Below are 25,902 nucleotides of genomic sequence, written 5' to 3'. Positions count from 1 at the left end.
CAGCTTGAAAAGCACTGGGTGAATATGCTCCCATGGCAGAGACCCCGTGAGGAGCCTCCCTGCAGCATTCTGCACCCGCTGGAGTTTCTGGGACAGCTTCAAGGGCAGCCCTGCGTAGAGCGAATTACAGTAGTCAAGCCTGGAGATGACCGTTGCATGGATCACTGTGGCCAGGTCGGGGCGGGAAAGGTAAGGGACCAACTGCTTGATGCGGCGAAGGTGGAAAAATGTCGCCATGGCTGTTGCTGTAACTTGCGCCTCCATGGAAAGGGAGGCGTCAAGGATTACACCCAAACTCTTAACGGAAGGCAATGGCACTAATTGGGCCCCCGCAAGAGAAGGGAGTTGGTCCCTCATCCCCATGCCATCCCGATCCAGCCATAGGACCTCTGTCTTCGAAGGATTTAGTTTCAATCGGCTCCCACGAAACCATCCAGCCACAACTTCCAAGCATCTGGTCAGTGTGTCCAGGGCCGAGTCGGTGTGGCCATCCATCAGCAGATAGAGCTGAGTGTCATCAGCATATTGGTGACAGCCCAGCCCAAAGCTCCGGATAATCCAAAACTGTGTGTGATCAGGAAATAACGCTTGTTGGATTCCAGGAAGCTCTGTGAAGAGAATAGTTAGGAATGTCGCTTAAATGAAAAAGATAAAATAAGGATTGTTAAAGTGCAACATAAATTTAAGGAATGTGAAAAGTTGTGAAAATTATGGAAATTGTCAGATAGGCTGACGGAAGTCTATAAGATGTATAAGTTAAATTGGATGTTAAATTGTAATTGGATTGGTTATTGGAAATTTGAATAAAAATTAATTATAAAAAAACAAAACAAAGCTCCGGATAATCTGGGCAAGGGGGCGCATAAAGATGCATAGAAGACATCTGAAGGCAGCCCTGTTTAGGGAAGCTTTTAATGTTTAATAGACTATTGTATTTTAATATTCTGCTGAAAGCCGCCCAGAGTGGCTGGGGAAACCCAGCCAGATGGGCGGGGTATAAGTAATAAATTATTATTATTGTTATAAGTTTTGAGGTCAGCCGGGGAGGCCTTGCTAGGTTTACTCCAGCCACCTGAAACGTTGTGAGTAAGGTATCGGCTACCACCCATTGTATAGTAGACCCGTTTTATAGGAAATCTTTAGAGAGAAAGGGCCCTTTTCCCCCAACACACACACACACAAACACAATGTTTTGTTTCTTCAATGACTTTCCCTGTTGCAGATTTGGTGAAGCGCCATGCTGGCGTGCTGGGACTTAGCGCGTGCATTTTATCCAGTCCTTACGATGTGCCCACCTGGATGCCGCAGCTTTTAATGAACCTTAGTGCACATCTGAATGATCCTCAGCCTATTGAGGTAAGAGCCCTCTTACCGCGTCCCCTGGCAGCAAGGCTTCCGCAATAGTAGTTCTGATCCTGTGGAATCTCCTGGCCCAAGAAGCGTGCCTTGTTCCGCCAATGGCAGGCAGAGGGAGGGGCCCGTTGGCAGGGCATCTGTTTTGTGCGACGCAGGTTCCAGGTTCAGTCCCCAGGATTTCCAGGTAGGGTTTGGAATGTCTGGAAAGTTGCAACCTTTGGGGTGAGGTCTTGGTCTGCAATAGATCAGAAGCTGCATTTGATCTCTGGTGCTGCAAACATGAATCGTAACTATAAACAGATTAAAGCTTTACATAGTAGACTCTTGAAGATAATTGAGAAGGTACTTTGTTTATATACTTAGAGAGAAAGCGTGCTCCCCTGTCAATTGAAAACTAATACAACTAGTGGTGAATTTGGAGAAGTTCGTCTAAATCATTCCCCCTCATTTGTGCAGGATTTCATCCCCCCTCCTTTCCTACGAAGAACACTCAACTATGCATTAGAATCATAGAGTTGGAATAGACCACAAGGGCCATCAAGTCCAACCCCCTGCCAAGCAGGAAACATTAGCTTTGCCTGAAGTCAGATGGTACAGTCTAGGAAATGTTTCCCCCCTGGTTCCACTTAATAGAGAAATGCAGAATGACTAGTTTAGGATAAGACCAACAGAACCAAGATAATACTGAAATTATTTGTCAGGACCCTCAGAATAACATGGATGTATAGCTTGTTTTATTTTATATACTCAAAACAGAGCATGTAAAGTTTTTTAATGATACTAATTCATAGCTGAGTCCTTAAAGAAAACTGAGAATAAGTTGGTTTATCATGGATTTTTAAAATTTATTTTTTTTGCCTCTGCCAACGCAGGATGATAGTTGTTTTAAATACGCTGTTTAGATCCATATCTCTGCTTCTCGCCACACAGATGACAGTTAAAAAAACTCTGTCCAATTTCCGGAGGACCCACCATGATAACTGGCAAGAGCACAAGCAGCAGTTCACTGATGACCAGCTTCTAGTCCTTACTGACCTCTTGGTTTCGCCGTGCTATTATGCATAATGAGGTGAGATTGCATTGTGTGATTGTGGGCCAATAAAAGCTTCTCGGAAAGCTTTTCTAGATAATCCAGCCGGGCACTGTGCAAACCCAGCTCTAAAATGGCAAGAGATGTGATTTTAGACACGATGAAATTAAATAGATAACAGGGCTGTGGCATAAAAACCAAGGCATCTTTAATGTGTTTACAGCTCCATTATCATGAAATTAAATTTGCTTCCCAGCTCAGCTAAAGCCTAGCAAGGGGGTATTTTCATGCTTGCATTGCAAGCTGGAACATGGGTAGGGAATATTTCTTGGCCTGGTGGGCTATATGATTATCTGATCCCCGCCTCCATGGAGCAACCCGCCTGTCAAATCACCTGACACTGTGATGGGCAGTGAGTTTAACACTGCTTTGCAATCAAGTTCCCCTTGCCGTGCAGCTGATTTAGCCAGACCTGTGCCTGCCCCCCACACCTGATGTCATGTAGGATGTTAGTTGTGGCAAATGTGGGTGTGATTCCGGGGGGTGGTGGTGTAGGGCCTTGCAAGCCAAATTGGGATCTGCGCTGTGCCAAATGTGGTTGGGGGGGGGCTAGAGGTTCCCACCCCTGCATTTGACTAACATTGACCAGCACCTCTGGCAGAGCTGGGTGGAGGTTGCAATTGAAAGCAGCCTGGGGGTGATGAGCAGCAGCAGTGGGGTTTGATTAAAGGCATGCTTCACATTAACAAGACATTCCAGATATAAGACAGCCCCGATCCTCCTGAAGAGGGAAGCTGCCATTCATATCCACTGACTGTGAAGGCTGGAGAGTGCTGGGGAAATTGACTGCCCCCTTTCCCCACACTCCTGGCGGGTGGAGAATCCCTGCTTCCATCCCAGTCTCCCTCCGCTAGAGCAGCTTTTTGCCAAAGGGCAAGGGTATAGCTGGCTTCGTCTTTCCGTCCTTGGCAGTTGCGGAGAGGAAAACAGGGAGGAGTGATTATATATATTCTAAATGCAAGCTTCAGCGCAGGTGCACACATTCTTTTTCTTGCAAAACATGACCCGAGCTCTCCTTTCTTGTTTCCTTCCGTCTTGCAGGTTCTCGGAAAAAGGAGGGCCCACTGCCATTTCCGCAAAAATAAAGGAAACTCAAAACTAATTTATTGTGTATAGAACCCTTTTGGATATGGTAACTCTGAGGCTTAGTGCTGGAATCCTTTAAGGAAGTACATACCTTAAGTCTCTGTGGCAAGGACTCTTGAGGATTTCTGCTGCACTGGGGAGAGGGGACTGCCGCAGCATGACAAGTCTTTGTGTTTGAAGGGAGCAATCATGATTTTTTTCCACACTTTCATGTAAATTCCTTGCATTAACCTGAAGCCCTTTAAAAAAGAAATCTTATTCTGTGCAGGTGGCTAATGCTGCAACTTCACATTACATACATGGACTTTCGAAGCTAATTATCTGCAATTTTGGGTGCTCAAACTCTCCATCTGATCTGCCTGCAAGAGTGTGCATCTGTGAACTGCTGACCACTCGCTTGTAAGCGTAGGCCAAAAATGTCCCCCATAACATTGTTCTGTCTCTTTCTAGCTCCCATGCAATACCAGGCTATGCAGAACTTTGAGTTGGGTTTCTTTTGAAGTCTTACCTGCTGAGCAAACATTTCCCCCTCTATTGCTGTCCACATCAGAGCAACAGAGCTGTCCTTTCTGTTGACAGGTTTTTAAGTAAGATTCTCCAGCCAGGTACTGAACCTTAACTTTTGCCTGCCTTCGTAAGCGACAGTCTTGTTATTTTTGTCCTCAGTTCAGTAGAGCCCACAGACAAGAGTGTCTCTCAACTGCTGGTTTTATTTCAGAGAACAAAAGAGTATGTACATATGTTAATAATGAGTGGCTAAAGACTTTTTAAATATTCCCTGTTTGCTAGTCACACATCTTTCCATTTGCCTCACGTCCTCATCTTGGAACAAGTATGTAACTTGCATTTTTTTAAAAAACCAGAAGTACTGTATCTCCCTCCACCTGCCCGCCCATCCCAAATTCCTTTTCGTTCTGCAACTCTGGTGGCTGTTGGCTGGCTGTTTCACAACATGTTCAATATGTGTTACATAGATGTAAAGGACTGTATAAATTGTAGAGGCACTGCACTGGCAAAGCACTGTACAGTTTGCAAAAATTTTACATAATTCATTTGTGAGAATTAACTTTTAAACAATCGCACTTTTAGGTGTTGATAATAGTGCTTTCAGCTTTTTGTATCTGATTCGATGCCAATTTCTTCTGGTTTTTAATATTACCCCCTCCCTCTAATGAGGTGACTTTAGTTTTTGGCTTGATTTTTCATTTAACTTTTTAGTGAATCTGTTGGTTTTTACTACGTAATCTCTGCCACTCTGCCCCCACCCGCTCCCTCACTTTGGGAATGCAAGCAAACATACTCTGGTGTGTGGTAAATTATAGAGTACAAGAATGCCTCCCATGTTGGGGAAAAAAAATCATCTGAGAATTGTGTGTGTTTTCATCTTCTGCACATCCTGTACTTTTTTCTTTGTAAAAACAGGAATACATTTTTTTCTCTTCAATCCTCTGCCTGCTGGGAAACAACACCATGTTTTTAAAGCACAGCAGTGTAACCAGTACAGTATCTCCTGAGAGCTGATACACAGAAATAACTAATGTATAGCATAGTGCCAAAATGCCGCCTTCTCCTTTCAGTTGTGTACTTAGTTTAAAGCTGAATAAATGAATTGTTTGTAAGATCTGTGCGCGCATGGTGTCTTGTTTTTCAGGGGAGTTTCTTCAAGATAAGCCCTTTCACCTGACGATATGAAGGGGGGAAAGCTGTTAGCCCTACTGTGTATCAAATTGGTCCCTAGTAGAAAACATGTCACCTGTCTGCTTCCAGTTGTGCAGCACATCTCTCAGGGAACTTGTTTTTCCACTGGGCAGCATCATCTGCTCTGCAAAAAGCTAATATTTGAGTTGAGCCTAGAAAGGGATCCAATCTGGAGTTGTTTCTAAACCCTTGCAACTTCTTTCTTTTCCAAGACAGTGTGTGAATGTGAAACTCAGTGGTAGATCAGCTGCAACATGGTGCAACATGGCTTGGGAAAAGTGGGTTTTCTCCCTGTCTCACAACAATAAAACTATAATAGTTGTACAGTAGAACTTGTGCACATCCACTGAAGCTTATTTAGGACAGGTAAAAGCACATAAAACACATAAAGCACATAAACTTTGGAACTCACTCCCACAGGAGACAACGGTGGCCACCAACTTGAATAGCTTTGGAGGAAAAGTGGGCTAATTCATGGGAGGTAAAGGCTAACTCTGGCTATGAACCAGGATGGCTGTGCTTCTGCATACCAGTTGCTGGAAGCTGCTGTTCAAGTGCCAAAAGTGAAGTTGAAGCCAAGAGGAGTCAGGGTGGCAAATCTCCTCTTGGCTTAGCCAGGCACCTTTGCACCCTTGGCAAGGGGCTGTATTGGTGGCACGCCAGTCCCTTGCACCCTTGGCAATCACAGCTCTCTCTGTCTTCCTTTGCGATTTTTGTGCACCCCTGGGTCTGCACCCATGGCAGGCCAACCTGACCAACGCCTAGGTATGCCCCCAGTCAAGGGTCTCCTGTCGCTAGATTTATTGTGTCTGAGAACCAAGGCCGCTGAAGTCAAAGGGGGAGCACTGGCAGAACCTCTGCCTTCTGTTTTGACCTTTCTCAGGGCTCTCGGAAGCATTGCTGTGGCAGGAAATAGGCGTAGGACACCCCCCAAGGCCAGTTGAGAGTCGAAAGTGCCCACCCCCGTCCCCTTGTGTCATAGGTACAGTGGTACCTCAGGTTACATACACTTCAGGTTACAGACTCCGCTAACCCAGAAATAGTACCTCGGGTTAAGAACTTTGCTTCAGGATGAGAACAGAAACCGTGCTCCAGCGGCAGGCCCCATTAGCTAAAGTGGTGCTTCAGGTTAAGAACAGTTTCAGGTTAAGAATGGACCTCCAGAACGAATTAAGTACTTAACCTGAGGTACCACTGTACTTGGAATACAACCTCTTTATCTTGTGGTCCTTGACGGAAGTGAACAGGTCTTGGACTCATGTTCTGAACCTGTTTATGAGCAGCAGAAATGTAGGACAAAGTCCCCACTCTTCCTCGCCCTGTTACTTGGATTTCACAGTACTTTTTCCGTAGAACCCCTGTGTGCCTGCAATTTGGCACAGGGGCACAAGTGATTCTCATTTGCTTCTCTTCAAAGGTCTGACCCCGGGTGCCACCAGAACCTGGCCTTTGGGGGCAGGTGGCTGGGTCCGCTCTCAGTAACTATCCAGGCCTTCCCTCCTCCTTTCATGTTCTTGTCCAGTACTTGGGAGTTATAGCCATCCTTCGAGATTTCCCACCCTGACTCCAACCCAGGCACCTGAGGATGCCCATCCCAGAGGACAACCTGCTCAGGAGGAGCCCTCAGCAGCAGTGGCGTAGCGTGGGGGGTGCAGGGGGGGCCGGGCGCAACATCTGGGGGGTAGGGTTAGGGGGCGCAAATCCACGGGTTAGGGGGCACAAATTACTTGCCTTGCCCCAGGTGCTGACAACCCACGCTACGCCACTGCTCAGCAGCCTTCAGTTTGGCTTCAGATGCCTAGAGCTCAAAGCCCCCCGCTATCCCTGCTGATGGATTTATTTGCATTTACACATCCCACCTTTTCCTCCAAGCCGCAGCACAGGGTGGGGGGAGGGGAGCCGCACACACTTCTCTCCCCTTCCTCCTCCTGTATCTCCCCCACAAACGCCGAAAACAAATCAGCGATGATGCGCGAGCGGCCTGAAGCTGTGCCTTGCCGAAACCGGGTACCAAAAAGCCAAGGCAGCTCTTGGTAAGCAAAAGGCGCCTCCCTGCGCGCCTAGGGCCGCCCGAAGCGTTTCTGACTCCGATACAAAAGCTTCTCTTCTGCTTGCCCGGGTCTATTTAGAAAAGAAATGCGAGAGAGAGAGAGAGAGAGCGCGCGCCGCTTCCTCCCAGCCGCTCGCTCAGATGCGCAATCGCTGCGCTGCGTGCCGCGCGTGCGGCTCCGGTGCAGTCGCGCGCACTCCCGCCGAGGTGTGTGCGCGCGCGCTGCCCTCCCTTCCCCTCCCGGCCCTTGTTTTTGGGGTCGTGCGCGAGAGCGGAGGCGGGGTGGGCAAGATCCCTCGGGGGCTGCGCGGCAAGCAAACCGGAGGACCCCCCCCCCTGGCCGGGAGCCGCCGTTGCGCATTTGGAGAGCCCCAGCAAAGCGCGCGCCGCCAACCGGGCAGCATCGTGTGCGGGCTTCGCGGTGGCGGCGGCGACGACACCCCCTCCCTCCTTTCCCATCTCTCTCTCTCCATCCCCCCCTCCGATGCACAAGCGAGGTCCATCCTCTCCCGCACGTCGGCGATGACTTCAGCGTCCGCCCGCCGCCTCCGGAGCTGCCCCGGGCAGCCCTGCCGGGAGAAGATGCTCCCCGCTCCCTGCGCGCCGAGGCACAAGGCGAGCGGCGCCCGCTGCTTCCCCGGAGCCGGCGCTGGGTAAGGAGACGCTGCCTGGGGTTGGTGGGCAGGGCGGAGGTGGGTCGCCCTCGGCGCGCTTCGTGCGTCCTGGCCAGGAGGGATGGCGGGCGATGGCCTCGGCCTCCGCTCTGGCCCGAAGCGCGCAGGGCTCTCCTCTCCAACCGGACCCTCAAGGCGCAGCCCGGCGCGTAATGGCGCCACGGAGCGGCCGGGAGCTCCTGCCCATTGCCGGGGCCTGGGGGGAGAAGCGCGGGAAGGGGTCCACGCGCCGCGGCAGGCGGTGGGGTGGGATTCGCTTCTTCCCGTCGGGGGGCTTTGGAAGGGGTTTGGCAGACCCGGGATGAGGATCCGTTTGTTATGAGAATGATAACACGATGAATGGCAGCACCGCGAGTGGGCAAGAGGGTCGTTGCGCAGAGGGGGCCCCCATGGAGAACAGGGTGCTGGACTTGGTGGGCCTTTGGCCTGATCCAGCCTCCGGTCTGGAGGTAGTTCTTATTCAATTCTACCCCCACCCCAAAAAAGGAATCTGTGCCGCAGGAACTGGCTAAATCTCTGGAGGCAACCAGGTTGAGTCAGGCCTAAAGAGCTTGGGGTACAGCTCCATCTTTCCAGCGCTGCATTCTTTTCCTTAGGGATGTTATCTCAGGACATGCTGCGTACTGCTCTGGCGGGAAGGTAAACGGTGTTTCCGTGTGCTGCTCTGGTTCACCAGAAGCGGCTTAGTCATGCTGGCCACATGACCTGGAAGCTGTACGCCGGCTCCCTCGGCCAATAAAGCGAGATGAGCGCCGCAACCCCAGAGTCGGTCATGACTGGACCTAAGGGTCAGGGGTCCCTTTACCTTTTTATTAGGAGATAATTTGCATGGCGCCCCCCAGAGATTTGAACTGCCTAGGGGCCTCCACAGGGTTTAATATGGCACTTGAGTACACAGCTGTTTAAAATTTGGCCCTCTTGGGTTTGTTTGTTTTTTTAAACTGGTCCTCAGAACTAACCCCACCCAAATGCTTTTGCCCGACTGCACTGTGTCCTGCCACTCCAACAATCATCAAATTTGTTCCTGGAGAGGGCAGTTCGGCGCTGCAGGCACAGGAAAAACAACATGGGAGGCAGCAGGCACTGTGATTCTCCAGCGGTTTGAGTTCACCCTCAGAGGCACACTCCGACAGCAGCAACAAAATTCCCCTTGCGGAGCCTCAATTCTTCCCCGGGAAGAAGGGTTGATTCTTAAACCATTCTGGGAATATTAGCCCCATAAGGGAACAGGGGTCTCTTAACACCTCTCGGCACCTTTAACGAACTACAGTTCCCACGGTTTCCTTGGGGGGGCACCACATCTCTTTAAAGAATTTGCTTCTTTAAATGTAAGATGGGGCCAAACTCTTCACTGTAGATGCCGGGAACTGAAACAAGGACTTTAACGATCTTGTCCCCCCCCCCCAATGCACAGAAACAATCTTTAAGGCCGAACAGTGGTTCCTTCTACCCTGCCCCCAGAATTAAATAATCAGCAGTCAAAATATTGGGTGTGAACTGTCCGCATTTGATTTTCTTTAACCAGCAAGATACATATGTTACATCAAAAATTTAACAGAGCAGTTCACATAATAGCATAGAATACTGGTTTTAAAGAACAGTGATAAATACAGGCTTTAAAAAACAGCCAAAAAATATACTCTTTAAATATAGATAACACCTCTCTCTGTGTTAAAGCAGCGGTTGAGAGCAAATCAAGTTTCCAGTGCAATTACTCTGTGAGATCTTCTGCAGATTTTCAGTGATCGAGTTGGCAGACATAGTTTCCCCTTCATAGCACATCATGGCTGTTAAAAGTACACAGGAGAAGACTTGAAAGCCCGATATTAGCTATCCGGTGTCTGTTGACTTACATTTGGACGGGGTGTGTGTTTCTGCTTATACAAACAGGCTTCACCCACCATGGACTTCAAGCTTCTAATGGGAGGTGTTTGATTCTGAGGTGCCGGAACCGCAGAGTGTTGCTTCCTGTGAGGATGAACCTGACGGGCTGGGCTGAGGCGAAGTGGACAGACCGCTCCAATTCCTCCGCACAGCCGCCGCCGCCACACCCTCGGGGCAGCAATGACACCTTTTCCTTCCAAGGAGACCTCCAAGACATCATCCACACAGCCACCTTGGTGACGTGCACCCTCCTGTTGGCCGTCATCTTCTGCCTGGGCTCCTACGGCAACCTCATCGTCTTCCTGTCCTTCTTCGACCCGGCCTTCCGGAAGTTCCGCACCAACTTTGACTTCATGATCCTCAACCTGTCCTTCTGCGACCTCTTCATCTGCGGAGTGACCGCCCCCATGTTCACCTTCGCCCTGTTCCTGGACTCGGCGGCGGGCATCCCTGACGCTTTCTGCTTCACCTTCCACCTCACCAGCTCCGGTTTCATCATCATGTCCCTCAAGACGGTGGCCGTCATCGCCCTTCACCGGCTCCGCATGGTCTTGGGCAAGCAGCCCAACCGGACGGCCTCTTTCCCTTGCACCCTTTTGCTGACCTTGGCCTTGTGGTCCATGAGCTTCACCCTCGCGACACTGGCCACCATGAGGACCCAGAAATCCCGCCTCTGCCTCCCCATCTCCAGCCTGGTCATCGGCGAGGGGAAGGTGGTCCCTTACCTGTACGTCATCGACTTCATCTGCTGCGTGGCGGTGGTGTCCGTCTCCTACATCATGATCGCCCAGGCCTTGAGGAAGAACGCCCAGGTGCGCAAATGTCCCCCCATCATCACAGTCGATGCATCCAGGCCTCCGCCGTTGATCGGACCCCTTGCTGCTGGGTGCGCTGACGGCGTGCAGTGCGCCGTGCCCGCCCTCTACAGAAACCAAAACTACAACAAGCTGCAGCACATCCAAACCCACGCGTACACAAAGAACCTCAGCCAGCTGCCTGCAACTGCGGCCAGCAAGTTCCAGCTGGTGTCGACCGTGAACTTGTCGACAGCCAAGGACTCGAAGGCCGTGGTGACGTGTGTCGTCATTGTCCTCTCTGTGTTAGTCTGCTGCCTGCCTCTCGGCATCTCCCTGGTGCAGGACGTTCTGTCCCGGAACAGCGGCTTCATCCTCTACCAGTTCGAACTGTGTGGGTTCACCCTCATCTTCTTCAAGTCCGGGCTGAACCCTTTCATATATTCCCGGAACAGCGCAGGGCTGAGGAGGAGGGTCCTTTGGTGCCTCCAGTACTTCGCCCTCGTCTTCTTCTGCTGCAAGCAGAAGACGCGGCTCCGTGCCGTGGGGAAAGGGAGCCTGGAGGCCAACCGCAACAAGTCGTCCCACCACGAGACCAACTCCGCTTACATGCTGTCTCCGAAGCCTCAAAAGAAGTTTGTGGACCAGGCCTGCGGCCCGAGTCACTCCAAGGAGAGCATGCTGAGCCCAAAGGCTTCCGCCGGCCGCCAGCATTACGCGGCCCAGAGCAGCTCTACCCCTATGAACACTCGCATCGAACCTTATTACAGCATCTATAACAGCTGCCCTTCCCAGGAGGTGAGCACTCCCAACAGCCTGCAGCCCACAAACTCTCCCTTTGGATTCGCCAACTCCTACATCGCCATGCACTATCACGCCATGACGGACGTGGTGAGGGATTTCGACAGTACTTCTGCTAAGCAGATACCAGTTCCCTCGGTGTAGCTACCAGGAGCTGAGACTCTTTAATGTTCGACCACAAGGGCGGCTGACCTTTTTCTTTGTGTGTGTGTGTGTCCGTGTGGCAAATATGCCCCTACGGGTCATCCGAAGCATGATATCGTGCCCCTCTCGTACGCATCGCAGCAGGGATAGCCGTGGTGGTGCCCTTCAGAAGCTGGACTACAACTCCCATCCACACTGGCCCGGGATGATGGGAGTTGTAGTCAAGCAACAACTGGTGCGTGCCAGGGTCGCTCTAAGGCGTTTTTGCCTTCAGTCTGCTGAGCAGCTGGTGCACGAAGGGACAGGAGTAGCTAGGCCTCAGCCAGGCTTCTGAGCCCTCCTGTCCCGGCCTGGTTCTGATATTGGCCACATGTTTTCCTACTATTTCTCTAGTTCTCTTTCCCCCCATCTTTCAAGATTTCTGGTTACTAGTCCCCAAGGCTCAGTGGGTGTTATTCCCCCCACCCTGCCCAAAGCATTCCCTCCACCACCTTCAAATACAATGTTGAATCTGCTTTTTCTGTCAAAACACGAAATCACCTGTGGCAGCTCTGCTTTAAGACTGGACCGGGTATTGTTTTACCGTTTTTGTGTGTGTGGTATCCTCATGAAAGTGCACGGTTTTAAGCCTTGACAGAGCTTTCTAAAAGTTTCTACTCCAAATTGTATATATATATATATTACTGGTTTGATGCGGAACCTTGCTTTTCTATTTATTTATTGAAGAGTGTTCAATTGTGCTGGTTGGCAAAGCATGTGGCGTGGCAAACCCTATCCCCAAACCAGGATTGGGACCAAGACTGAGAGGCCTTTCAGCGCCCCCTGCATCGGTGGACCCCCCACTGCTGATGCCTGTTCTGGACCTCCTTTTAATTTAATTTGTTCCCCACAGCGCAGTGGACTTCTCAACTGTGGCAGCAACCATATCACTTCCTTTCCCCCCATCCCATAGTCTCTGTGTTAACTCAACTTCTGGGGTATTGTGGGAGGGGGCGGCGGAATGGGACACCTAAGATCAGGCATAGGCAAACTTGGCCCTCCATATATTTTTTGGCCTACAACTCCCATGATCCTTAGCTAACAGGACCAGTGGTCAGGGAGGAATTGGGAATTGTAGTCCCAAAACATCTGGAGGGCCGAGTTTGCCTATGCCTGCCCAAGATGGTGGCTGGAAGCTGCTCAGCACTACCATCATAATTATTATTATTATTATTTAATTAAAAGTTGTCAGAAGGTGGGCTCCTCACAGTGTCAGGGCCATAGCTTCTGTGAAAGGATACAGCCCATGCACCGAATCCTCTTCTATCTCCAAACAGTTGTATATATATATTCTGTCAGGACCAGAGTTTATTTTACGGTTTTGCTTCGCTGCGTTTCAAAAGAATTTCGAATGCTACACGCACTGGGGAAACTTTACAGAAAGTGTTTTTAAATCCTTGGGTTTACTGTTAACAAGAAATGCCAACTTTTATGTATGTTGAGGACATGAGATGCCTTCTTCTCAGGCAAGATCTGCGTCAGTCTTGTAAATAATTCCAAGTTACTAGTCCACAGCGTTTTTGTGTTCGCTGATTTGTCCGAAACCTTAGCGCGCTTTGATTCGTGAATGACATGAAAGGCAACCATACTTATTATTTTTTGTCACTGGCGACAAACACATGGCTATTTACAAGACCTTTAAAAAATATCTGCACCCTCACCCCTTCTAATATAGGCCTGTTCCCATCCTCCAGCCAGAACAATCTCTGGGGATTGTGTTACTTTGGCAGAGCGTTCAATCCCACCTCTTAGCAATGCAACTGCTGCATATGAGGAATTCTGCTTGCTTGTTTTAACTCTAGATAGGGTGAGCGGTTGGGCACGCACATGCAATTTTAAACTCTTGCAAATCACGAAGGCTAGAAAATAACCAAACTCTCTGCCTGCCCTCTCTCTCCCCCCCCCCATTAAAAGTTGAGATTTCAGGGGCCCAATTTCCACACTTTCCATTCTTGCATATTGTAAATGCTCTTTGCAAGAGCCAAATCTCTTCTTGTTACATGATTATATGTGTCTTTTGCAATAACTATCTCATAATTGCAGACCAATTGTATTACGCGAGCATCGGTGCTTATGAAATGACCATTCTAGAAAAAATATCAAGGACTGATTTAATTTTATTTATTTATTTTTGCTAGATAATCATAGGCACCGTAAGACCTAACACAAGCAAAACTGAGTACAGTATGTGAATGATGGTTGTGCAGAATCTGTTAGGGAAGTAATATTTTGCTAAAACATTTCACGTTAGTCATTTTCTCATTCCCAAAACGTTAGAGGAAGAACCTTGCTGTTAGCCCTTGTGTTCTTTGGTATTTTAGGGTGTGCGTGTTTTTTTTATTTTAAAAAAAAATCTCACGTGCTGTCATGATCATAAAGGGATGCCTAAGGATACCGATCAAACTTTTCCTTCTATTCTGTGCCAATTCATACTTAATGTGTTCTCCTACAATAAAGGAGTCTCCGTGTTCTGTGATGTTTTGACCAACCCCCCAATATTGTTTGTGGTTTGTCTTTTTTAAATGATGGTATAATAATAATAATTTATACCCCACCTATCTGTCTGGGTTTCCGAAGTGAGCCACTGACCGTGACTGGGTACACATTCCCATTTACTCTGCTTTGCTCCCTGTGTGGCCAGTACAATACACATCTATCATGTGGTTTCTTGAGAAATGCAGTGTTTTTATACGTTTCCCGCCGCCTCCAACCAGCTGTTATGCAGTTTGAAAGTATAAGCCACACGGAAGACATCCATGCCCCCTCTATCCACTCTCTGGTGTGGACAGGCAGCAGCCGACTTGGAAACCCACCCACAAGCCATACTCATGTATATCATAATAAAGGTAAAGGTAAAGGTACCCCTGACAGTTAAATCCAGTCATGGACGACTCTGGGGTTGCGGCGCTCATCTCGCTCTATAGGCTGAGGGAGCCTGCGTTCGTCCACAGACAGCTTCCGAGTCATGTGGCCAGCATGACTAAGCCGCTTCTGGCGAACCAGAGCAGCGCACGGAAACGCCGTTTACCTTCCCGCTGGAGTGGTACTTATTTATCTACTTGTACTTAACGTGCTTTTGAACTGCTAGGTGGGCAGGAGCAGGGACTGAGCAATGGGAGCTCACCCCATCGTGGAGATTCGACCCACTGACCTTCTGATTGGTAAGCCCTAGGGTCTGTGGTTTATCATAATAACCATGTGCAAATGTGATTTAAAATGCAGTTGTGGGTGTGTGTGGAAGGACCCCACTGTGTTTTAAGCCAGTTATGTGAACGCCGGCTGAGTTAATGGACAAAGGCGGTATTTATTTATTTGCCAAGATTTTCTATACCGCTTGGTTCAAAACCAAAACCAAAGACCTCCAAGTGGCTTACAAAGATTGAACTTGGGGGACTTGCTGGCTCCTGGCTCAGCCTCTTTCTTTCAATGAGGTGGTAAAACGACAACAACCAAGCTATTTTCTGGGTTGTACCTTTTCAGACCTCTTCAGGTGAGGGCTCACAGGACTGAACTCCCAACAAATCATCCACACACAGAGAAAATTCTAGCCTATTTGCCTCCCTGATATCCAGGGATACACCAGGGTAGGGTGGAATGTTGTATCGTGAGTCCCCTTTCTGTAAACTGAAACAGTTCTGTCCAGACACGCATTTTACCTCCTTCCTCTGTCGTTTCTGAGAACTAGGCCACTTGCCTTTGATAGGGGAGATCTGCGCCAATACATACATTTGCTGACCAAGTTTGTCCCCCACCCGTTTGCAGTCTGCATTTGCAAGCCTACATTACAAAAGATCTTAGCTGTAAGGTAAAGGTAAAGGGACCCCGACCATTAGGTCCAGTCGTGGCCGACTCTGGGGTTGTGGCGCTCATCTCGCTTTATTGGCCAAGGGAGCTGGTGTACAGCTTCCGGGTCATGTGGCCAACATGACTAAGTGGTGAACCAGAGCTTCTGGTGAACCAGAGCAGCGCATGGAAACGCCGTTTACCTTCCCGCTGGAGTGGTATCTATTTATCTACTTGCACTTTGATGTGCTTTTTAACTGCTAGGTTGGCAGGAGCAGGGACTGAGCAATGGGAGCTCCCCCCCCCCCGTCGTGGGGATTCGAACCACCGACCTTCTGATTGGCAAGTCCTAGGCTCTGTGGTTTAACCCACAGCGCCACCCACGTCCCTATATTTGCCGACCAAGTTTGTCCCCCACCTGTTTGCAGTCTGCATTTGCAAGCCTCCATTACAAAAGATCTTAGCTGTACACCGAAATAAATAAGCAGAACATGCATGTACATTGGTCCGCAGGGACGCACAAGTACCCAGTAGCCAAGGTTACCATTGATTTGGGATAATGCTTCTGATTAATTTGGCGTGGTGCAGAAGAGTCCTCTAAAAAGCAGCATGTTTTCGTTTTTTTATCTCACTAAAGCCTCTCTGCCCACTGTCCCTGTTCTAATAACTAGGACCGGGTGATCTATTGACATATCGTCCAAAACTGGTCCATATCGTGATACTGGTTTCGTAATTTTTGACCTGGCAATATATTGCGAAATTGTGTGTGTGCGTGTGCTATGCAAAAATCACAATGTGAGGAAAACCCACGAAGCCAGCTAATGCCTCTATATAGCTCCATCCCTATTTCAGAGATTGTGATGCATCAGTGTATCGCGATGTTTAGCTGGTGATATATTGCGATGTTGAAAACCAGATACAGCCCAGACCTACTAATAACTATCATAGGAAATCTACCAGGCTCACTTGGTTTGCCAAACAAAGACACCAGCCAAGAATATAGGAGCAAAACAGCAGCCTGTAGGCCTGATCTTTATTGTTGCAACAAGGCTTCCAGCCACCACACGGAAGAAGCAGGAAGAAGCCCAGAACAAAGGATGGCCCCTTTTTTTGTATAAGTTTCCCTTTTTATTCACAACACCCTTAGTGAAGATACATACATCATATATACATCACAACTATGTCATAATCTGGGAGGGGTCTTCTGGCAGAAACCTGATCTTCAGGTTTGCCCCCATCCCTCCTGAAACATACTCGGAGTTGAGTGTTGATTTCATGCTTTTTATTTCAGCTCATGGTAAACACTGAGTGAGTGCTTTCCCCAAAAACCTCTGGCTATATATACATTATTTACACAATGGGTCCCGTGTGATTGGCTGATTCAACTCCCCTGCTGGAGCCTGATTGGACTGTTCCTGCAGGCCAATCCGGTTGCTGATTCACTTCCTCCTGGAGCCAGATTGGGCGGCTCCTGCAGACCAATCAGGTTGCTGCCTTCTAGGATGCTACCTGCCTATTGTTCTATGATCCAAGCTCAGCACATAACACCTCCCTTGACTTCCACTTCACACCCATTAAGTCGAGTATGTACATGTTACTGTTCTCCTGGTCAAGCTAAGCACAACGCTTTGTCTAGACCAAGCTCCTAAGAAACTGAGGTTGGGTTTTCTATTGTTTCTGGAATGGCTACCTGTCTGGCACTCAGGGGCCAGGATGCCAGCGATTATCACCCTGGCAAGGAGACTGCTGAGTACCTGGTCCTGAGCTTCAGGGATTACGGCTGCCCCTGCCCACGTCCCAGGCTCCCCACTTGGTAGCCATTTCCTTCCCGAGCAGAACAAAGTTGCAATGGCACAAATCCAATACAGGAGCAATTTTATATGGCTTTCAAAAATTTTCCCCATTTGCAGGAGTGATTGTGTTAGTTGACGGTGTGTGTGTGTGTATGATGTCCACAGGATGGGCACCCCCCCCCCAGGAAAAAGCCTTTCCATAAATTCCGGTAACATAACCAAATGTTTAAACACTTGGCTGCCATTTGACAGTATTTGATCAAGTCTTTTTCTTAGCAACAGCCCCAAGCCAACATCTCAGCGTGCACCAGTCCAGAAATGTTTGCGTTCCTCATATATGCACCCTGAATTTCCCAAATGCCTCCTCTGCTTCCTAGCACAGCCCATTTTCCTCTGTCAAAGCCATTGGCTTGTTTGTCGTTTTCAGAACAGCGGTCAGCTGGCTCCAGAAGAGCTTTTGTTTGTGTTCCTCTGGGCTCCACTTCAAGTAGGTCTTCCTTTTCAGCAGCTTCCGGAGCTTGCTGAATTTCTGCGGGATGCTGTTGGGCGGCAGGTCTTCCAGCACAACCATAATGAGAGAGTCCTCGTTTTCGCTAAGGACCCGATGTTCGGCAAAGAACAGCTCATACTGGCACCAGCAACTGTTGACAAAGCTGGGCGACAGCACAAAGAGAACTTTGTGGCTGTTCTCAATGCAGTGGAAAATGTTCCTAACAACCGGGTGCCCTGCCGTGAAGTCTCTCTCGTGGTAGCATACTCTAAACTCGAGGGCTTCCAGTTTTTCCAGCAGGGTCTCTTTAGCCCACAGCGCATCGTTTTCGCTGTATGAGATAAATGCATCATACGCTTTGTGTTCTGGCCTCTTGTATTGTTTCCTTTTCGCCATGCACCAGTACCATCCCATCTTAATGTACCAGACGCCGTCAAAACGCCAGCAAAGGCCTGTTAAGAGGGACATTGTCAAGATCGCCACACAAGCCGTAATTGCCATTTGAAGTCCCAGAGAACAACGCAGCATCGTTAGGTTGCTGTTTTCAACCAAAAGGCCCCGTTTCTTGAGCGGAAAGCTGCACAAAAGCTCGTCTTGGCCATTTATCTGCAGCTGCCGGCTTGCAAGGTACGTGTTCGCAAACCAATACAAGTCACAGCTGCAGAAGAAATGTTTCCCTTGAAGGGTTAAGACGTTCAGGTTCATCAACCGGCCAAAGGTCTCTTCCATAATAATGTTGATGGCATTGTTGCTTATGTCCAACTCGAGCAAAGATTCGGGGAGAGACCCCGGTTGCAAAAAAGAGATCTTGTTTCCTGACAGATTCAGATATTTGAGTTCTGGCAGAAATATTCCAGTGCGGTCCTGCAGTTCTGTAATTAAATTGTGGCTTGCATCAAGGCTGGTGAGGTGGTGAGAATGGTTTAGATTCAGATGCGTTATGAGGTTTCTAGAAACATTAAGGAATTCCAGCTCTTGTGGCGCCCTGCATAAATGGAACACTTGTATTTGATTTTTACTGATATCCAGTTCTTTTAAGGAGTCTGGAAGATACGCAGGTGGAAGATCCTTTATTTTATTGCTTGGAATCTTAAGCACTGTCAAATTAGGGAAGATGTTAAGATTAGCTATCTCTTGGATGTTACTGTTGCTTAAATCTAGGTTCTGCAAAGAAGTTGGCGGCTGGGGAAAACCGCGCAAGGGGTTGTTGCTCAGGTCTAGAAAGAGAAGCTTTCTCATGGTGTTTGCAAACCATTCTGGAAGTTCTACGATGGAGCAGTTTGACATTACGAGGCGCCTCCCTTCCCTGGGGAGGCCTTCGATGGGGCTGCGTTGTGGAAAATTGACAATCGTCATGCTTTGTATTCTGGTTTTTGGTATAGACTTGAAGAGAGATGTCAGCGTTTCAGGATTGTATATAAAATGGTTTCCTTGAACATCCATCTCTTCTATATGAAAGTAAGTTCTGGCAAACTCACGTGGTATTTGGTTAATGCGTGTGAAGGACAAATCAAGGCCTTTGAGACTCGAAGGGAGGCAGATGCTTTTCAAAGTGGTAAGAGGGTTGTGGCTGAGATTTAAGAACAACAGCTCGCTGTGCTTTAAGTCACACCTGTTGGGTACAAGCACACCTGATACAGTTATGCTGTTGTAACTCACGTCGATGGACTGCACGTTCTCCATTTTCAGGAGCAGTGAAAGCAGGGTCCCTAAATCCATTTGCAGATTGTTGTGCCTGGCATCCAGTTCCACAACCTTTCCCAACGTTGTGTTGCAATGCCTAGGATCCATTTCCCTCCTCAGATCTTCCTCAGACAGGTTTCTGTCAGATAGATCAAACATCCCACCAACTGGATTGCCACAACCTGCAGACATCCTCAGCGCAGGAGGTGGAAATACTGTTCCAGATTCATCTTGTCTTTCATAACCCAGAACAGTCCTTTTTAGTATCGAATGGACATTTAGAAGACTACTAGGTCCTTTGTGCTTCTCTGCTGGAAAAGGAGACCCCACGGTGCCCCATAAGGATGGGTCAGTTTGTGGAGAAGTCACCATTTCATTCATTTGTGAGAACTTAGGGAGTGGCACTTCTTGTGGTGGGCTGTTAAGTAAAACTCTGAAACTCTGATTGCTTTGAGGAACTAAACCTTGACTACTGGGGCCTTCTGCTTTCCTTCCTGCAATTTTTTTCAGAAAGCTGTGTGAGAAGTTATGGCCTCTTTTTGGAGTTTGTAATTCAGAGTGAGTTGCAGAGTAATTATCTGAGGGTTTGGAGACATAGACCTTGTCTGGAAGCTGAAATCCACCTTCTCCAACACAGAAAAGAATAGAAATACAGAAATACAGTATTCTGGTGAAGATTCCCATCCTGGAGAAGAGGAAACAACAATCAGTGTTATGATCTAATATTTTATTTCATTAAAAGTTTGATTGTTCTTTATTCTGTGCAAAGTATAGTTTTAGATACATTTGCACAATTCCTCACATTGGGAATAACATTTAATTATGGAAAATTAAACTAAAAATTATAAGTGGGTAAATGAGATAGAAATAATAGTATTTTTATCCTGTTTAGCCCCTCCACTCAAAGCAGTTAGTGATGTACAACAAATGTAAAAGAATTGGGCCACACCTTGTTTGCATACCATTGAACATTTATCAAATGAAAATAGGGATGTTCTGTTCAACTATAATTAATTAATTATGATTATACCCCACCCATCTGATAAGAGTTGCCCCAACCACTCTGAGCAGCTTTCAACATATGTAAGAACATAAGAAAACAATAAATTTTTTAAAAAAACTTCCCTACACAGGGCTGCCTTCTGATGTCTTCTAAAGGTTGTAAAGTTTATTATCTCCTTGGTTCGGGTGTCGGATTACTCCATACCCACCAACATTTCTCAGATGATAATAGGGACGTCCTAAGGAAATCTTAACGGGACGCGGGTGGCGCTGTGGGTTAAACCACAGAGCCTAGGACTTGCCGATCAGAAGGTCAGTGTTTCGAATCCCCGTGACAGGGTGAGCTCCCGTTGCTCGGTCCCTGCTCCTGCCAACCTAGCAGTTCCAAAGCACGTCAAAGTGCAAGTAGATAAATAGGTACCGCTCCGGTGGGAAGGTAAACGGCGTTTTCGTGTGCTGCTCTGGTTCGCCAGAAGCAGCTTAGTCATGCTGGCCACATGACCCAGAAGCTGTACGCCGGCTCCCTCGGCCAATAAAGCGAGATGAGCGCTGCAACCCCAGAGTCGGTCACGACTGGACCTAATGGTCAGGGGTCCCTTTACCTTTACCTAAGGAAATCTTTTTGGGGATCATTCTGGGATGAAATCAGAAACTGGGATGGCTTCTGTCAATCTGGGACTGCCCCTGGAAAACAGGGACACAGAGGGTCTGTGTTTGCTTCCCACGGCGGCCAACCAGATGTCTCTGGGAACCCTATAAACAAGCTGTGAGGCAAAGAGCTCTCCTGTCCTGCTTTTCACTGGCAGAACAAAGATAAAGAATCTAAGCCCACATTTTTACTTGTAGGATACTGTCACTCAGTGCTCCCCCCTGGAGGGGGTACTCAAGAGCACAGTAAAAAAGGTAAAGGTACCCCTGCCCGTACGGGCCAGTCTTGACAGACTCTAGGGTTGTGCGCTCATCTCACTCTATAGGCCGGGAGCCAGCGCTGTCCGCAGACACTTCCGGGTCACGTGGCCAGCGTGACAAGCTGCATCTGGTGAGCCAGCGCAGCACATGGAACGCCGTTTACCTTCCCGCTGGTAAGCGGTCCCTATTTATCTACTTGCACCCGGGGGTGCTTTCGAACTGCTAGGTTGGCAGGCGCTGGGACCGAACGACGGGAGCGCACCCCGCCGCGGGGATTCGAACCGCCGACCATGCGATCGGCAAGTCCTAGGCGCTGAGGTTTTACCCACAGCGCCACCCACGTCCCCAAGAGCACAGTACCGGCACCTTTTTTTGTGGTTGTTAAAAAGAGTGGCACTTACTATAACATCTTCATGGTGAGTACTGGGGCACAGGAAAAGGCTGTTTTTAAGGTCAGCCGATGTAGAATCAGTGGATTTTCTAAAATCTATATATAGCCTGTTGAATTTGACTTGCTGGACACTCCTAACACATGACCAGATTGCAGCTCTCCATATCTTCCCCTGACACGTTGGTAGCTGCTGCAAATGTCATATGACACGTGAAGAAATTTGCAATCCACTAGGCTCCAAAATGTGGGACGTGGGTGGCGCTGTGGGTTAAACCACAGAGCCTAGGACTTGCCAATCAGAAGGGTGGCAGTTCGAATCCGCGCGACGGGGTGAGCTCCCGTTGCTCAGTCCCTGCTCCTGCCAACCTAGCAGTTCGAAAGCACGTCAAAGTGCAAGTAGATAAATAGGTACCACTTCGGTGGGAAGGTAGACGGCATTTCCGTGCGCTGCTCTGGTTCGCCAGAAGCGGCTTAGTCATGCTGGACACATGACCCAGAAGCTGTATGCTGGCTCCCTCGGCCAATAAAGCGAGAGGAGCGACACAACCCCAGAGTCGGCCATGACTGGACCTAATGGTCAGGGGTCCCTTTATCTTTACCTTTAGGCCCCAAAATGTATTTATGCCATTGTGTTTCTATCCCAACTGTTTCTCCAAGGAGCTCAAAGTGCCATGTATATTCCTCCTCTGTCCTCATTTCCTTCCCACAACAGCTGTGAGTTAGGTTAGGCCTAGAGGCAGTGACTGGCCGAAATTCACCCAGTGAGCTCCATAGTCAAGTGGGGATTTCAACCCTGGTCCCCCAGGTCCTATCCTGACACCCTCACCAGTTGATGGAGGCAGGGTCTGTCTCTACAGTCAATATTAAGGGTGAAGCAGCTGCTGCTGAAGCCTTCTTTGGTATCCACAAGGGCCAGGATGGAGAGCTTGTGGTCCTTTGTTTGGCTCCAACTCCTCTCATCCCATTGGCCAGGAGTTGGAAAGTCCAACACAGGTAAGCTCCGCCCCGGAAAATCAATCACATGACATGGCGCGCACACACAATCTGAATGGCAATGCCCACCAACTTTTCGGGGGGCAGCCCCCTCGAATATTTTATTAGGAGACCAAAGAGACCCCTGCCCCTAGGTGTTGGCTCCTATGGTCCAAAACAATCAGCCCCAGGCTAACCACCCCTGCGCCAGGGAAAGGAAAGACAGAGAAATATGCAACAAAGAAAGATGGCAAGACAGGGACAGATCTCACAACCACATCTCACAACCATCTCCAACTTTGAATAATAAAGAATAAGAATAAGAATAATAAAAGAATAAGAATAAATTGTCCAGTAGCACCTTAGAGACCAACTAAGTTTGTTCTTGGTATAAGCTTTCGTGTGCATGCATACTTCTTCAGATACACTGAAACAGAAGTCACCAGACCCTTATATTTAGTGAGAGGGTAAGGTGGGGTTTTTCTCAGAAGGGTGGTGGGAATGGGTGATTGACACAATGGGTATGGTAAACCTGTTGACGACTGTTAAGGACTGCAATTAGTCCAACAGGAAAAAACAAGGGATGGTATGCAGATGACCAAAAATATCTTGAGCGTATCACCCATCTCTCAGTACCCTTCTGAGAAAAACCCCACCCTACCCTCCCACTAGGGTCTGGTGTAGGGGTCAACAAACTTTTTCAGCAGGGGGCCAGTCCACTGTCCCTCAGACCTCGAGGGGGGCCGGACTATATTTTGGAAAAAAAAAACATGAATGAATTCCTATGCCCCACAAATAACCCAGAGATGCATTTTAAATAAAACCACGCATTCTACTCATGTAAAAACATCAGGCAGGCCCCACAAATAACCCAGAGATGCATTTTAAATAAAAGGACGCATCCTACTCATGTAAAAACACGCTGATTCCTGCACCGTTTGTGGACCAGATTGAGAAAGCGATTGGGCCGCATCCGGCCCCCAGGCCTTAGTTTGCCTACCCATGGTTTGGCGACTTCTGTTTCAGTGTATCTGAAGAAGTGTGCATGCACATGAAAGCTTATACCCAGAACAAACTTAGTTGGTCCCTAGGATGCTACTGAACAATTTTTATTTATTTCGACTGCATCAGACCAAAATGGCTACCTACCTGAATCGATAATCATGCTATTATTTATAGCCCGCCCGTCTTGCTGGGTTGCCCCAGCCACTCCTTGTCCTGTAGCGCACTTACCTGTTCATCCTTTTTGTTGTGAAAGTGGAAATCTACACTTGGAAGCAGCCTGCTCCTGCAGCCCCAACTGCAGCCCCACTGAGATTTGCCTTTGCTGAGCTCTATCCCATCACTTTATCCTGCGCAGATTCTGTCGGCTAAGGAGGAAGTGTGTGGCTATGACACAGGAAAAGAGTTTTATGTCATGAACAAGGAAGTCCGAATATAGAGCGGAGAGTCCCTAAGGATGGAGGTTCATGTAACTGGAAGACAGTCAGTGACCCTACTGCTCAGGGCTTTTCTTATAGGAAAAAAGAGGTGTCAGTACTGCGTACCGTTGAGTACCTAAAGTAAAGGTAAAGGGACCCCTGACCATTAGGTCCAGTCGTGGCCGACTCTGGGGTTGCGGCGCTCATCTCGCTTTATTGGCCGAGGGAGCCGGGGTATAGCTTCTGGGTCATGTGGCCAGCATGACTAAGCCGCTTCTGGCAAACCAGAGCAGCGCACAGAAATGCCGTTTACCTTCCCGCCGGAGCGGTACCTATTTATCTACTTGCACTTTGATGTGCTTTCAAACTGCTAGGTTGGCAGGGGCAGGGACCGAGCAACAGGAGCTCACCCCGTCGCGGGGATTCGAACCACCAACCTTCTGATCGGCAAGTCCTAGGCTCTGTGGTTTAATACACAGCACCACCCGCATCCCTTTTTGAGTACCTACCCCCTAGGAAAAAAAATAACTGCTACTGCTCAGTCAGTAAACACATGAGACGTAACCGGCTGTGTTCTTAGATAAATAAGATACACTATTCATAGTATCAAATTGTAAATTTCAACAGAAGTAACTCATAAAGTTCAACAAACGAACAAAGCAGAAGACCCAGTGGATCAGATCATTCTCTAGTCAGTTCATGCATAAGGCACATCCATGTAATGGTGTCCATTCCACCTGTCTGTTCATAAAGTCCAAACCATCCACATGAAAGGTTGTTACAGTTCCGCAGAATCCTTTCACAAAGTCTAAGACAAGGATTTCCGGAATATTGGCCTTGTTTCGCCGTCCTGGGCTTCATCAGTAGTTAAAGCTCATATGTGATATTACAGGATAGTGGATCTTACGGCATAGTAGTAGCTACTGCTACTGCTCAGTCAGTGGCTACCATCCCTGAGAGTGATCATCTACCTGTTGGAAACAGAAGTCTCTGTTGCCGTATTGCAAAAGTGGGGAAGAGTGCTGTTGTGTTCAGGTGTTGCTTGGGGGCGGCTTATAGGCCTATGGTTGGCCATTGTGAGAACACGATGATGGAGTAGTAGGTTCAGCCTGAGCCAGCAGGACTCTTCTTATGTTCTTAGGCCCCGAGCAAATGGAAATGCAAGAGGGAAGGCCAGTAGCATCCCAAATGTTCCCTTCCCATCTTCTATGATCATTAACTGTGCTAGCTGAGGCTGATGGGACCTGGAGACCAACATCTGGAAGGTCATCGGTTCCCATCCAATTATTTCCCCTGCAAATGGCCCTGAACAACCCCTGCAAAAACACTGAATCAGACTTCCTCTAGTTCATGGATGTTTACGCTGACAAGTGACTCTCCAGGGTTTCAGGTAGCAATCTCTCCCTGCTCTACCTGAAGGTGCCAAGTACCAAATCTGGGATCTTCTGCAGACAAGACAGATGCTCTACCACTGAGCTACAGTCCTTTCCAAAATACAGATTATGGGAGGAATGCAACATCGCTGTAAAACAGTGTTTCCCAAGCCTGGGTCTCCAGTTGTTTTTGGACCACAACTCCCATCATCTCTAGCTAGCAGGACCAGTGGTCAGGGATGATGGAAAATGTAGTCCCCAAAACAGCTAGAGACCCAAGTTTGGGGAACTGTGCTCTAAAACAAAATGTTCCGTCAATGCAAACCACTTGGTGTGCCTGGTCTCGCCTCCTCCTTGCACATTGTTCTGGTTCTCTTGACCCCCCCCCCAAAGTCGATTTGGGGACATGGGTGGTGGTGGGAGCTCCATTGCGCTAGCAGGAGTCCTCGTACTGGTGCATGCCAGCAGA

The 25,902-nt window shown here is 48.5% G+C and overlaps 3 protein-coding genes across 5 annotated transcripts in view; 2 read left to right on the top strand and 1 right to left on the bottom strand.

Annotated features, from left to right (window-relative positions):
• PSME4 (proteasome activator subunit 4) overlaps nt 1-5,155 on the top strand; it is an 84,536-nt gene extending 79,381 nt beyond the window's left edge. For both annotated transcript variants that reach the window (XM_053383623.1, XM_053383624.1), the window contains 3 exons: nt 1,223-1,356; nt 2,287-2,425; nt 3,488-5,155. In XM_053383623.1, coding sequence (XP_053239598.1) covers nt 1,223-1,356; nt 2,287-2,421 — 269 coding nt within the window. In that variant the 3' untranslated portion in view covers nt 2,422-2,425; nt 3,488-5,155. The remainder of the gene's footprint in view (nt 1-1,222; nt 1,357-2,286; nt 2,426-3,487) is intronic.
• A 1,977-nt stretch (nt 5,156-7,132) lies between these two features.
• Nucleotides 7,133-11,935, top strand: GPR75 (G protein-coupled receptor 75). 2 transcript variants are annotated; one of them, XM_053383633.1, is made up of 2 exons: nt 7,133-7,263; nt 9,845-11,935. In XM_053383633.1, the coding sequence occupies exon 2, from the start codon at nt 9,931-9,933 to the stop codon at nt 11,575-11,577; it is 1,647 nt and encodes a 548-aa protein (XP_053239608.1). In that variant the 5' UTR covers nt 7,133-7,263; nt 9,845-9,930; the 3' UTR covers nt 11,578-11,935. The 2 variants fall into 2 exon arrangements, with proteins under 2 accessions (XP_053239608.1, XP_053239607.1); XM_053383632.1 differs by lacking the exon at nt 7,133-7,263 and adding an exon at nt 7,482-7,933.
• Nucleotides 11,936-17,348: 5,413 nt separating this feature from the next.
• LOC128411350 (toll-like receptor 2) lies at nt 17,349-24,207 on the bottom strand. Its single transcript, XM_053383625.1, has 2 exons — nt 23,873-24,207; nt 17,349-20,050 (listed from the first exon to the last, which is right to left on the bottom strand). The coding sequence occupies exons 1-2, from the start codon at nt 23,878-23,880 to the stop codon at nt 17,566-17,568; spliced, it is 2,493 nt and encodes an 830-aa protein (XP_053239600.1). The 5' UTR covers nt 23,881-24,207; the 3' UTR covers nt 17,349-17,565.
• Between the last annotated feature and the right edge of the window lie 1,695 nt (nt 24,208-25,902).

The sequence above is a fragment of the Podarcis raffonei genome, chromosome 3 (genome assembly GCF_027172205.1).
Source record: "Podarcis raffonei isolate rPodRaf1 chromosome 3, rPodRaf1.pri, whole genome shotgun sequence".
NCBI lineage: Eukaryota > Metazoa > Chordata > Lepidosauria > Squamata > Lacertidae > Podarcis > Podarcis raffonei.
Note: the sequence above shows the minus strand (reverse complement) of the source record. Positions and strands in the feature narration are given on the sequence as shown.

Coding starts and splice junctions, on each gene's coding strand:
- GPR75 (XM_053383633.1), top strand. CDS start 9,931: ATGAACCTGACGGGCTGGGCTGAGGCGAAGTGGACAGACCGCTCCAAT.